The 14,782-nt window shown below is 41.6% G+C and overlaps 1 protein-coding gene across 4 annotated transcripts in view; it reads right to left on the bottom strand.

Moving 5' to 3' along the window:
- Positions 1–14,782, bottom strand: part of LOC132895727 (glucocorticoid receptor-like) — a 116,045-nt gene that overhangs the window by 11,425 nt on the left and 89,838 nt on the right. For all 4 annotated transcript variants that reach the window (XM_060936545.1, XM_060936546.1, XM_060936548.1 and 1 more), the window contains 3 exons: positions 5,858–6,136; positions 2,304–2,448; positions 1,061–1,191 (listed from right to left, as the gene is read on the bottom strand). In XM_060936545.1, the coding sequence (XP_060792528.1) occupies positions 1,061–1,191; positions 2,304–2,448; positions 5,858–6,136 (555 nt within the window). The remainder of the gene's footprint in view (positions 1–1,060; positions 1,192–2,303; positions 2,449–5,857; positions 6,137–14,782) is intronic.

The following is a 14,782-nucleotide window of genomic DNA, read 5'->3' as shown; positions in this document are numbered from 1 at the left end:
AGAGAGAGAGACGGGAAGGGATCGGGAAATGACCTCGGGCCGGAATCGAACCCGGGTCGCCCGCATTCATGGTATGGCGCCTTAACCACCTGAGCCACGACGCCCCCGACTGTATCGTTTTTTTGTTTGGTTTTTTTTACATTTTTTTCAAGAATTATTATTATCGCATTTTTCACAAATCGCTCCTGTCATTTCGCCAATTTGTTTACATTCTAAGCGGAAATTATTTTGTCGGACGTTTTGTATAAAGTTTTTATTTATCAAATTTGCTAAAAATAAAAATGCTCTGTTTCTTAAAATCCAGTGAATATGGATAGAATAAAACAGTTATTCCACTCAATCTCGTCGTACATGGATTATAGGCGATGAGGCGCGTAGCACCGAGTTGTCTATCAGCTCATGCACGACTTGATTTCAGAGAATAACTGTTAAATATAATATAATAGAATAGAACAGAACAGAGAAGACTAAAACAGAGTGGAATAAAATCAGTCACTGGATATCACAGCAGTGCCAATATTGTACAGATGTTTAAATCATTATATCACACAAACCTAACATTTAATCATTGGTACTGGTCCAGTTCCTGTTCTGTTTTCAGCAAAAATATGTATTTTAATAAATAAATAAATGCTTTTCAGTTAAAAGTGTAAAATGAAACCTCACTCTGTATCTGCATCACTCTCACCAGAGGCGAGAACACGGACTCCATTTTCAACATCCGTAGGAAATAATAAGGGAATTAATATAAAACTGACCAAACAAGTGGTGATTTGTGACTGAAATACAGCGAATAAGTGTAATTATTATCTGTAATTATTAGATAATATTATCTGATATTACCTGTATTAGATTATTAGATAAGTCTTTCATCACTCAGTGACAGAGACACTAACATCCAGTTTAATAGAAACAAAAGGTTCTGCAAATTCTGCCTCAGAGCTAAAAGCAGGAAAGCACACGAGTCTGAGTGCGGTACTCCTCGTCACGTTCACAATACAATTTCAAAAGCAGAGTTGAAGAGAGACGTAAGGACGGACGGACGGACGACTGCACCAACCTGTACTGAGCAACAGCAGCACTTTCATACACAGATACTCATCGTAGGAGATCTGGAGCCGCACCAGCTCGTTCGTGATCTTCAGCATCTGGGTACACTGTTCACTCATGTAGGGCAGCTTCATCCTCTCCCTGCAACACACACACACACACACACACACACACACACACACACACACACACACACACACACACACACACTCTACTCAGATCCATCAACAACACAATGTTTCAGAAATATCAGAACTAGTCAAATTGCTGCTCTTGCTGCATCACAGAGCAGCGTAACATCCTCAGAGGAGCTCACTATCTGCCCTCTTCCACATACATGAGCTGACAGAATCCCACAATTGGCTAGTGTTGCTGTGATTGACAGGAAAGAGAGGGTGTGCCCCTCCCACCCATACAGCACGGCCAATTTTGCTCTATAAGGCCAAGTTTACATTAGACCGTATCTGTCTCGTTTTCTTCGCGGATGCACTGTCCGTTTACATTAAAACGCCTGGAAACGCCGGGAAACGGGAATCCGCCAGGGTCCACGTATTCAATCCAGATCGTGTCTGGTCCGGTGCTGTGTAAACATTGAGAATACGCGGATACGCTGTGCTGAGCTCTAGCTGGCGTCGTCATTGGACAACGTCACTGTGACATCCACCTTCCTGATTCGCTGGCGTTGGTCATGTGACGCGACTGCTGAAAAACGGCGCGGACTTCCGCCTTGTATCACCTTTCATTAAAGAGTATAAAAGTATGAAAATACTGCAAATACTGATGCAAATACTGCCCATTGTGTAGTTATGATTGTCTTTAAGCTTGCCATCCTTCCACTTGCAAGTGGTAAGTGATATGTGCTGGGATCACACACACAGCATCTCAGTCCTGAATCACTGCTCGTGCACTTCACTCGCGCGCTGTGTGAGCTGCGCAGGGCCGGAGTGCGCACCCTCCAGAGGGCACTCGCTGTTCAGGGCGGAGTGATTTGGAGCGCAGGATGCCTGCGGAGCCGAGCGTATCCGTGTATTGGCGTTGCTGTGTGCACGCAAATCGTGTATTGGTGTTGCTGTGTGCACACTAATCGTTTTAAAAATGTTAATCTGATGATCCGCTGATACGGTCTAATGTAAACCCCACCTAAGTCTCCCAGCCTCGGACGGCTGTTTGCAGCTACAGGATTAATTCTCTCTGAACAACAGAGCGAACACTTTTCTGTTGTATGAAGTTTTTATTCAGACTAAAAGGCTTACTCGTTGATGACGAGGTCAGGGGCGAAGCAAAGCATGCCTCCGTTACACTGCTGGTAAGATCTCCAACCGAGGCTGAAGGACATGAGGAACAGCCAGGAGCACTGCAGCAGCATCATCTGATCATCCAGGTGCAGATTCCGGAAACCTGGAACAGCAACACAATGAATAAATACACAAAGGTCAATACAACCCGGATCCAGATTCCCAAAATCACAGGTGAATATTATCTTCAAGATCTCAGATCTGAGGTGGAGTGATGCTCAGTCTACACTGCACTGGAACACAAGTCTTATTAATTTCAAGAAAGAGAAAATGAGAAGGAATGACCGTTTATAGCTGCTATAATGTAAGTGAGAACAGGAACTAACTTGGAAAAAAAAAGCATGTGATTGCTGTGGTATAAGAGGAATAACACACTACAGGTCATGCTGTTGTAGAAAAATAATCCACTTTGGGGTGTTAAAAGTAACTCCAGATTATATTCACATAACAGCATGGTGCGTTGTGTGTTATTCCTTACATACCAGGGAATGAATGTAGTGAGTTTCACTGAACACCACAAACATGAGGAATATGAAATTGCAGCTATTCATTCATTACATTACAGGCGTTTGGCAGATCATCTTTTCCAGAGTGATGTACAACAGACCCAGAGCAGCCTGGGGGGCAGTTGGGGGTTCGGTGCCTTGCTCAAGGGCACTTCAGCCATTCCTGCTGGTCTAGGGAATTGAACCAGTGACCTTTTGGTCCCAAAGCTGCTTCTCAAACCATAAGGTCATGACTTCTACATTTATTTATTTATTTGTTACCCAACAGCATTTCACAATGATCAGATCTGCATTTTAGAGCTTTGCACAATTCAGACAAAAATTCCTGCTGTAAACAAATGTCACAACAGTTTTCCAAGAAAGTGAATGATTGTGATAACCGTTGTGCATATTTCACAATAAAATGATGAAACTGAAACAGATTTATTTTTAGATGATAAGGAATTGGCTAGTAATGAATAAGTGCAGCGACTCGATCTAAAAATATTTTTCACCTCCAACAATTTTTATGAACGAATCCCCGAGGATCTGAACAGGGATGTTGTTTACAGGATGCTAAAAGTGCTTCCTAATTGTTTACTCTGTGTTTCTGAGACATTGTTTACCCCAGACCTGGAGATGTTTCAGAATGTTCAGAATCATGGAATGACTGTGATAAAGATGTCGTAAGGTTCTCCAGAGCCGTGTTTACTCAAGCAGGCTGTTATGTAACCGCACGCTTCTGAGTCTGATCTAAGACCAGCTGGAGAAAGGGACGGAGTAAATCCTTACAGCGATTAACGTATCATGTGCCTTTCTCATACCATTGCTAGCAGGAGAACTTCACTGATCTCTGACTGAGTTACAGTCTGCATTCGTAATGGTTACAGAGACAAATTATCCTGGAGCTTCTGACACCACTGTTGGTTTTTTTGTGTACAGGAAGGGGAAAAAAACTGTTGTGAATCTTCTACCAATGAATTGGATTAGAAGAGGGAAATACAGTAATATTAGAATTGAATCGAATCGAATCGAAACTCATCTAATCTAATCTAATCTAATCTAATCTAATCTAATCTAATCTAATCTAATCCATACACACAACAGAATTAACACAAGGCAGACACTAGTGCTGTGGGGAAACAAGGATTCGACAGAAACGCTCTTCCGCTGGTCCCAGTGAGGTTTTACCATAAAGTGTTGGCTTTGCATCATCATGTCACACTGTTCCAGACTTCAAGACCTGCGTTGGTTTATTTCTTCCTGTTCTTCACATGTTCTCATCTACCTTCGAAATCAGAGGATGTTCAGAACCAGGAGGGAACGTTTCAGGTAACTATGGAGCAAAAACCATGGTGCACAGTGGCTGGACTTTGTGTCGTATTTATCCGTGTGTGTGTGTGTGTGTGTGTGTGTGTTGTGTAAGACGTGTTAAACTGCATGCATGTGGAAGTGGAGCTCAGTTCACTTATCACTTATCATTTTGTAGAAAGTCTGCAGCTTGTCATGAAAACACAAGGCGTAACCTCGTGTGTCCTGAAGAGTCAGAAAACCCCCTGACTGTTACACAGCACTGACACCGGAGACTCCTTCCATAAACGTCACAAACACAAATCCCCAGCAGGAAACTTCACCGCAAGGATCTACATTCTTCTTTGCTAAACAATGTTTGTTTGTTTTTTTAAATCTGTTTACGTGAAGTGTTTGCTGTACAAGTCCCTGTGAATGAGCTGTTGCTATAGAAACAATAATGATAATGTACTAGAACAAGCTCATTAATATAAACCTGTGATTTGTGTTTCAGCCGGAAGGACTTTCTAGAAAATTAATCAACATCTTCTGATCCGGGAACTCGACATCGCTGAGGTATAAATACTCCATCGCTCTCAACAGAGGTTAATAAACATTTAAATAATAAATGAATTAATATTAAACTGGCAGAATACATGTTGAGCTGCAACTGAAATGCAGCTAATAAGTGTAATTTTCCACCAGTCGGCAATAGTGTAGCTCATTTAGAACCGAGAGAAAACTCTGTCTCTCTCTGTCAAAAAAAACAACAACAAACAAACAAAAAACCCACCCATAGTTGATATCTTTATTATCAAGTTAATAATAAATGCATAATTCCACCTGATGCTGATGTCGGCTTCATTAAAGCGATGCTCGGTGTTCGTGAACACTGGAGTCAGGCCAACTTTCAACAGTTAAATATTTTACCTCGGGACAGAATGAGGTCTGGCCGATATGATGATCTAACACTGATATCGTGATGAATTTTACTGCAATAATACACTTTTCTGAAATATCATCAGTATCATGATACCTGTTTTAAAATTTATTCTGAATTCTTCTTTTCATAATAATTATAAATTTTGACTGCCAGCAGCTGATGGTAAACGTTCACACTGAGCCTTAAAAAGTGTAAAATACACCAAAAAATGTCAACTGTTCTTATTGAAATGTTTTTTAAAATATATTTTAAATAAAACATACTATCTGATAATAATACATTTTTCTATGACACACCAAATTCAGCTTTTCACTGCATGTTGCCAGTTTATTCGTAAACCTTTATACTGTGATACAATTTAAGAAATGTCTTCAAGCACCGTATTGTGACACTGATCGTGATATTTTGTTGTATTGCCCACCCTGAGCTACAACAATTAATTATTTTATTCTATGAATAGTCCAAGAAAAGCCTGAGATTCATTTTAATAATTTAAATAAAGCTAACAGTAGAATATAAATCACCTTACTCAATCTATATAAACTTAAAACATCTACTTCATCAACGAGTTTAAATAAAGTATTTGTTCATGGCGGAGTGTATTTTCAGACTGGGTTGCCAGAGTTATGCTCTTGAGGACCTGCGTAACTGTAGGCTGACCTCTGATGACTCTTCATCTGCTAAAACATCATGTCTTATAGAGTTCTTTACTGATTTGCTTGAACTGAATCATTTTCAATCTTTTTCCCCATCTGCAGGTTGTGGTCCCGCACTTTAAGAGGATTTGCTCTTACCTGGCAGGGCTTTGGCCCATCTGACGGCGGAGATGACCTGGCGCCCCCCAAGTCGGTTCAGGGTGGTCATCAGGTATGTGGAGGTGTCGGGGATGGTGCTGTCATAGCCAGAGTACACAATTTCAGGCTCAATGGCCTTCAGCAGTGACAGCATGGTGGGGACGAGATGAAACACAGACTTGAGCATGAGAGAAGACTGACGCTCGCTGGCCATGGGGGGCAAGGACTTGGGCGTGGCCTGCTGCACTTTTAGTCGAGTCAGCTTTTTATTTTTGCGTGCTGAAACAGAGAGGATAGAGGAAAAGTGATAATGTTTGTGTGCTACAAACACCAGGGTTAATCAAACGTTAGGAAATATTAATATCACAAAGCCATGGTGTTTTCTCATCATGTCAAGAGAAAAAATCATCACCATCAATTCCCTCCACTTTTTAAATGGTCCATTGTGAACACACTGCAACCGCACTATAACGAACTCTCTTACCACGAACTTTCGCATACAGTGAGCTAAGTTCGTGTCCCCTGGCTTTAATGACAATGAGTCAGTCTTTTTTAAAAAAAAACAATCACTGAGCCATGCGCTCCTCTTCCCCCAGAGAGAAACAATAAGTAATCAAGTCCACAGTCAAGTTAGCAATACATGTTCGCGCCATAAATCAAAGGCTTAACGAGCCTCGCTTAGATGTCAATCACCAACAATCACCAAGAACGCTGATCAAAAGATCGATAAAAGGATGACATGACTGCTGATACCGCTAAACTTAACACCTTGCTAAAGCGTACCTGCAGTGTTTTTATACTCCCAGCCCCGCCCCGCCCCGCCCCACCCAGTGGCGCGACATAAATGACATAATTGGTGATTTGCGACACATGAATGAACTGAATGGTGAAAATGTAAAAAACAGTGAGTCAGTGTTTGAACATTTACAATGAATGATACACCGGTAACCTCCGTCATTTCCATAACAGATGAAGAAATTAACCATCACCTCCGTCTGTGATTCTTTAATTCAGTCAGTGAACTGTGATAGTGACTCAGAAATTATAGAGATAGTAATACATGATAAGGAGAATGTGCCTCAAATTTCACATATAACATGAGTGTTTGGTGTGACACATGGCTCCAGTTCAGTATTATGAACTTTTCTGCATAACAAACTATTTGGACATTACCCAAGGAGTTCATTATAGCAGGGTGACAGTGTATTTCTACAGCTGCGAAGAGCCTTCAAACGTACAACAGTTGATATTTGTTATTTATTGCTTGTACAATAATCGGTTAAATATGTAGAACATGCAAAGAAAAATAACACTTTAGACCATGGCCTTATCCACACGCATGTTATGCAGCTGAGAAAACCTTTCTGGAAAACTGCTTTATGGTCCAAAATTCTTGTTTCTGTTTACACTGGCTTCCTGTCAGTCATTTTATAGACACTCCCTAACACCCACATCTCAGTCTGAACTCCATTCGTGCACAGCGCAGTCAGATCATTCTCCTGTGAGCATAAAATCACTCTTTAAACAATTCATGACAAGAAACAGTAAAACCAGAATAAACACTCTCAGCACTTTCACACGATGGAGTCATGTATTACTGGTGAAGGACATGACGCTGGACACAGAATTAGCGACGCTGCTACTGGACACGTCTGTAAACACAATCTGCAGAAAGCTCTAAAATGTCTGAATGTCCAGCTTCACGTAATGAATCGTGTAAATAAGGGTTTTTATTTTTCATTACAAAGAAAAACAGGGCAGTGAAGGTGATGTGATCATTCTCAGAAATCAGTAGGATGTAAATTGTGTGTGTTTATAGAGTTATAACTCGGCTTTCATGCAGTTATCAGATAACACTAGTTAACGAAATGAACGCTAACTCCAGTAGAACTGCTATAGGTTCTGGAGGCGGAGCTTTGTGTACATGGGTTGGAATGGGGGCGGGCTTAAGGCAAGGCATGGCAAGGCAAGTTTATTTCTATAGCGCATTTCATACCCAGTGGCAGTTCAATGTGCTTTACAGAGGTAAAGGCAAAACAGTAAACAATAGAAAATAAAATGACATAAAATAAAGGGGGAAGAGAGAAAAAAATAATAAGAATTAAACAATAGTAGAAATACAATAATAAAATGAAGTAAAAGTTCAGTAAAAAACAGCAGAATAAAATAGAATAAAAGTTAAGTAAAGTTTAAAACATGTAAAGATGACAATATTAATAATTTAGCAGAAAGCATCTGAGAACAGCTTGGTCTTTAGTCTAGATTTGAAGCTGCCAACAGCAGGAGCATTTTTAATGTCCTCTGGCAGTTGGTTCCATAGCTGTACTGCATAGTAGCTAAAAGCTGCTTCACCACACTTTGTTTTAACAACAGGTTTTAACAGTAAATTTTTCTGCTGTGATCTGGTAGATCTGATTGGGTTTGGCCGCTGCAACATATCAGAGAGGTAATTGGGCCCTGTACCATTTAGAGATTTGTACACCAGCAGCAATGCTTTAAAGTCAATTCTGTAGCTTACTGGAAGCCAGTGAAGGGACCTTAGAATTGGAGTAATGTGCTCTGTTCTTTTTGTTCGTGTGAGAACCCTCGCCGCTGCATTTTGAATCACCTGAAGTCGTTTGATGGTCTTTTTTGGCAGGCCTGTGAAAAGGCCATTGCAGTAATCAACCCTACTAGAGATGAAGGCATGTATTAGTTTTTCCAGATCATTTTTTGACATAAGTCCTCTTAGTTTGGAAATGTTTTTTAGGTGATAAAATGCCGATTTAGTGATTCCTTTCATGTGACTGTCAAAGTTTAGCTCGCTGTCAATGAAAACACCAAGATTTTTAACCATTTCTTTTGTTTTAATCCCCTTTGTGTCAAGAATAGTGGTAATCCTGAGTCTTTCATCTTTTTTCCCAAATAGAATTACTTCTGTTTTATCTGTGTTCAGCTGAAGAAAATTTTGTGACATCCAGTTGTTGATTTGGTCGATACACTGGTAGAGACATTCAAGGGGGGCATAATCATTAGGTGATAGAGCAAAATAAATTTGGGTGTCATCTGCATAGCAGTGATACAAAATTGAGTTGTTCTTGATAATTTGTCCAAGTGGGAGCATATAAAGGTTGAATAGTAATGGTCCAAGGATCGACCCCTGGGGGACACCACAGGTCAAGGACATTAATGTTGAGGTACAATTTCCCATGGTAACAAAGAAGCTTCTATCTTTTAAGTATGATTTTAACCAATTGATAACTTTACCAGTCAATCCAACCCAGTGTTCAAGTCGATATAGCAGTATGTTGTGATCAACAGTATCAAAAGCTGCACTGAGGTCCAGTAACACCAGGACCGATGTTTTGCCTGCATATGTCATTTATAACATATGTCATTTATAACTTTAATCAGCGCTGTTTCAGTGCTGTGATTGGCACGAAATCCTGACTGAAAGTTATCAAAACAGCTGTTTGATATCAAGAAGGCAGTTAATTGATTGAAGACAATTTTTTCAAGGATTTTCCCGATGAATGGTGGATTTGATATTGGCCTGTAGTTGTTCAATATTGAAGCATCCAGATTATTCTTTTTAAGTAGGGGCTTTACAACGGCTTTTTTCAGGGACACAGGAACAATGCCAGTCTCTAGGGATGTATTTATGATCTGAAGCACATCTGTAATTATGAGGTGAAGAACAGACTTAAAAAAGTTGGTGGGCAGAATGTCCAATTCAGATGTTGAGGAACTGAGATTTTGTACAGTTTTTTCAAGTCTCGTAATCAATCAAACAAAATTCTGACATTTTGTTGAAATTGTCTGTCTGTGTCACTGGTGATTGCAGCTTTTCAGTTATTTGCAACTGAGATATATTATGAGCAATATTCTGACGTATTTTATCAATTTTACCTTTGAAGAAGGATGCAAACTCATCTCATCTCATCTCATCATCTCTAGCCGCTTTATCCTGTTCTACAGGGTCGCAGGCAAGCTGGAGCCTATCCCAGCTGACTACGGGCGAAAGGCGGGGTTCACCCTGGACAAGTCGCCAGGTCATCACAGGGCTGACACATAGACACAGACAACCATTCACACTCACATTCACACCTACGCTCAATTTAGAGTCACCAGTTAACCTAACCTGCATGTCTTTGGACTGTGGGGGAAACCGGAGCACCCGGAGGAAACCCACGCGGACACGGGGAGAACATGCAAACTCCACACAGAAAGGCCCTCGCCGGCCCCGGGGCTCGAACCCGGACCTTCTTGCTGTGAGGCAACAGCGCTAACCACTACACCACCGTGCTGCCCGGATGCAAACTCATTGCATTTATTAACTGAGAGAAGTTCAGGTGCTAATTGTGGTGGGGGATTAGTTAGCTTCTCTACTGTTAAAAATAGCACACGGGCATTGTTCATATTCCTGTTGATGATGTTGGAGAAGAAAGACTGTCTTGCTTTACGAATTTCATAATTATATTTACAAAGCATCTCTTTATGGATTTGATAATGGATGTGAAGTTTAGATTTGGGCCATTTTCTTTCAGTCTTCCTACATTCTCTCTTTAGCAGTTTAACAGCTGGGTACTGCTTCCATGGTGCTTTCTGCTTGTCATTGACTCATTTGATTTTGAATGGAGCAATATCATCCATAATTTGGGTCATATTTAAATAAAAAATTTCCAGTAAGTCGTCTACGGAGTCTGACATTTTAGTTGAGATCCGAGAGAGAGCTTGCTCAAAGAGAACACGTGTTGTCGTTTATGACTCTCCTACCCATAGTCGATGAGCTGTTCTGAATGTGAGGGGACATAGAAACATCAGAGAAAACACAGAAATGATCAGATAAGGCCAGCTCAACAACAGTAGTAGAAACAGTAAGACCCTTTGCAATAACGAGGTCAAGGGTATGACCACGAGAGTGGGTCGGGCCCTGTACATGTTGTACTAGGTTGAAGTTGTCAATATGTGCAAGTAGTTCTCTGGCATAAGTGTTTTCAGGATTATCTACATGCAAGTTAAAATCCCCAGATATAATAAGACAGTCAAACTCTAAGCAAATGACTGACAACAGTTCACCAAACTCTTCCAGAAAAACTTTGGCTGAATGTCTCGGAGGCCTGTAAATAGTTAATAACAATATGTTAGGAGAGCATGTAACAAGTGCACATAAGTGTTCAAAGGATGTAAAATCACCAAGTGAGGACTGTTTACATTGAAAAGAGGCTTTGAATATATTTGCGATCCCTCCACCTTTCCCATGTCGGGTAGCACTCATGAAATTAAAATTTGGGGGGGCTGCTTCAATAAGGGTGGTAGCACTCTTTGCTTGATCCAGCCATGTTTCAGTTAGAAGCAAAAAATCAAGATTGTGTTTGCAAATAAGATCATTAATTAAAAATGACTTGTTTGAAAGTGATCTAACGTTCAGAAGAGCTAACTTTACAGAAAGTCTAGAAGTAATATCCGCTTGGGCACTCTGATGTTGTTTTGAAACAGGAAGGAGACTAGACTGGTTTACCCCCTGGGTTAAATATGCTCTATGTTTTCTATTTCTTATCAACACAGGAATAGAGAATGGCATAGGCATACTGGGTCCCAGCTTGTTTTCAAAACTACACCCAATGCAGGGACCCACAGTACATCATACAAGACTCTCTGTATGTTCCATGAGGTTGGGGGGGGGGAGGATTGGAGATGTCATGTATTTTTTAGATGGTGAAAAAGATTGGTAGCCAGCTGAAAGTCCTGGGCGAACACAGTTCAGTCTGTTGGTTGATTTTTGATGAACTGGGTACACTGCTTGACGCGAATGATTTGGGCTGGAAAAAGAGAGTGCAGCTATTGGCAGCAATCTCTGCATACTTTTAGGGAAATCCATGCAGGGGGGAGACGGAGATGGTACAACAAAGTCAGAAGAGCGAGACTGAGATTGGGACTTTGGTGAGGTCTTTGTGAGTGTCTCCCTGACAGTCTCTGTGATACTTGCATGGGGTCGAGATGTGGATGATGCAGCCTTGGCATGATTGTCTTTGGTCAGGTCCTCAATCTGCATGGGCGATGCAGATATCTGTGGCTGCTCATTGTTAACAACATGCTCATCTTCACGAAATCATCTTCACAAAAAATCAACAAATCTTACTCGACTCCAACATGCCTGTGTTACCTTCTGGCTCTCCCCTTTTAGTTATGCTGTCATAGTTAGTTGCTGGAGCCCCTGCTGTTGCTACACAAGGCCCCGGGGCAAAACACCAATCAGCCACCCCCCCACCCCCCCACTCACCACATGGCAAAATTGCAAACAAACAAATTAGAAGGCTTGCGGCATATAGGCCTACTCAGGCTATATCTAACAAAAAACAGTTTTTAAGAACATAGCCTTTGGACCTAGCCATGGCGAAATTGCAAACAAACAGAAGGCCTGCGGCATATAATCAGGCTATATTAGAACAGAACTTGCTCAAAGTTTTTTTTTAATTATTATTATTTATTTTTATTTTTTATAGGCCTACATAGCCTGTATTTTCCATTCATTTTTTATTATGTTCCAAATAGACACTAAACAGCAACAACAAAAAAATCCAGCAATCATGAATGATACACCCTCATTGTGTAAGCACGTCTTCAACTATAAAGCTGACACGGAAACCTGCGTTCGTCATTAAAAAGGCATTCGACGTGCCTTGCACTCCACAAAGTCGTTGACTATTTGAGGGATGTTAAGCGCTCTTGCTCGCTCATTCTCAATCGATAAAATGGCCAATCCACAGAGTCTCTCTTGACCCACTGCGCTCCTGAGATAATTTTTTATCAATTTTAATTTGGAGAAAGAGCGCTCTGCTGTCGCAACTGAGACGGGGAGAGTGAGAAAAAGCAAGAAGGCCGTGCACACCTCACTAAATGTAGAAGTTACTGCTGGATGATCTACTACCAGCAACCTGGCCAGGCTAAGCACAGATGTGTGTCTCGCTATCTGCTCCTAGAAACCAGCCCTAAATGACACTAGTTGACCAGGAAAGCTGGAGTCAATATCCCGACTATAGTGATCACACAGTCGACGGGCCACTTCGTATAGCTCCTCGTCCTTGGCATGCTGGAGCGTATTTGGATGAATAGCCTCAAACAAATGAGCAGTCCGATTTAAACTGACATACCTTTGTGACAGCTGCTGAATGATTACATCAAGGCATGAATAGAACACATTCACCCGAAAATAATGTTCTGCATCGGAAAGCCGACTGTCTTCGCTAAGGTGATCAAAGTGGCGCTTCACTTTTTCAACCTGGTGGTTACAAATTGCGTTTGACTGCCCCATTTCACAGCTAATGCCAGAGTGGAAGCCTCTGCCTCATCAAACTGCTCCCTGTACTCCTGTAGGGTTCGTACAGCATTCTGCAATAATACAGACGCTTTGAGGAGATCAATGGTCTTCTCCTGCAGTAACTTTGAGATGGCATTAGTGCACTCCAAATCTTTGTCTGAAGGCTGATTAAAAATGTAAACTGAAATTTAGTAATGGCCTTTTTAAGTGCATCTGCCTCATCTCATTCATTCGTTTTCTTGCTTGTAAGTGAGAGCTTGTCGAGATCTTTAATGACGTCTCCATATCTGTACTTTAACGCAACAAGCGCATCATAGCGGGAGGACCAGCGGGTTGGGCAGAGGCGTTTCAAGGTTATGGCCCTGCTCTCTGGGCTCAATAAGTCGCCAAGTAATGCCCATCTCTTAACACTGTTGGCAACCACATCATAAAATTGTCTAATCTCTGGGATAGTTTTGACAGAATCATCTCATCTCATTCTCATCTCATTATCTCTAGCCGCTTTATCCTTCTACAGGGTCGCAGGCAAGCTGGAGCCTATCCCAGCTGACTACGGGTGAAAGGCGGGGTTCACCCTGGACAAGTCGCCAGGTCATCACAGGGCTGACACATAGACACAGACAACCATTCACACTCACATTCACACCTACGCTCAATTTAGAGTCACCAGTTAACCTAACCTGCATGTCTTTGGACTGTGGGGGAAACTGGAGCACCCGGAGGAAACCCACGCGGACACGGGGAGAACATGCAAACTCCACACAGAAAGGCCCTCGTCGGCTCCGGGGCTCGAACCCAGGACCTTCTTGCTGTGAGGCGACAGCGCTAACCACTACACCACCGTGCCGCCCGTTTTGACAGAATCATTCAGTACCAAATTCAGACAATGAGCCGCACAGTGCACGTACAAAGCAAGGGGCTCCCGCTCCGCTATTCTCGCTTGAACACCAGAATAAATTCCGCTCATGTTCGCTGCACCGTCATAACCCTGTCCACGACATCTGGAGAGATCTAAGCCGTTCCCTTCAATGCAGCTAACAATTCAGCCCAGTTCAGAAGCAGATGCGTTCACAGTTATCTCGAATCCAAGAAAAGCCTCAACTATCCTGATTTCACAGGGTTTTTAAATTGTTTTTTTAACCATGATAAGAACGTGTAGCAAAAATGAGAGATATATACCGTATAACCTCTAATGAACGCCCCCGGGGGTGTTACATTTTTCAAAAGGGGGGGTGTTTATTTGGGGTAAAAAATCACAGTTGATCGAATTTTTCAAACCCTAACATAACTGCTCTACTAATTTTCCCTAATTTTCATACGTTTTCTAGGTGAAAAGTCGTCGAATTAAGTGTTTTTAAAAATTGATTTTTTTTATTCTTTGGGGCGCTTACTGGAGTGTATACGGTAATGCAGGTGTTCATTCGGCGAGGAAACAGCCCAGATATAGCTCGCGTGTCAGCTGGCTTTGATCTTTTCGCCGACCACTGTTACATCACTCACTTTGCATAAAGCTCCCTTTTTGCAGAAGTCACGCGCCTCCCAGATAATTTGATCTGATCATTCTGTTTCTAATCGTAAAGATGGACACACGTGTTGAAAAACACAAATCCTACACTGCGAGTTTT

This window comes from Neoarius graeffei, chromosome 12, assembly GCF_027579695.1.
Source record: "Neoarius graeffei isolate fNeoGra1 chromosome 12, fNeoGra1.pri, whole genome shotgun sequence".
In the NCBI taxonomy this organism is placed as follows: Eukaryota; Metazoa; Chordata; class Actinopteri; order Siluriformes; family Ariidae; genus Neoarius; species Neoarius graeffei.
Note: the sequence above shows the minus strand (reverse complement) of the source record. Positions and strands in the feature narration are given on the sequence as shown.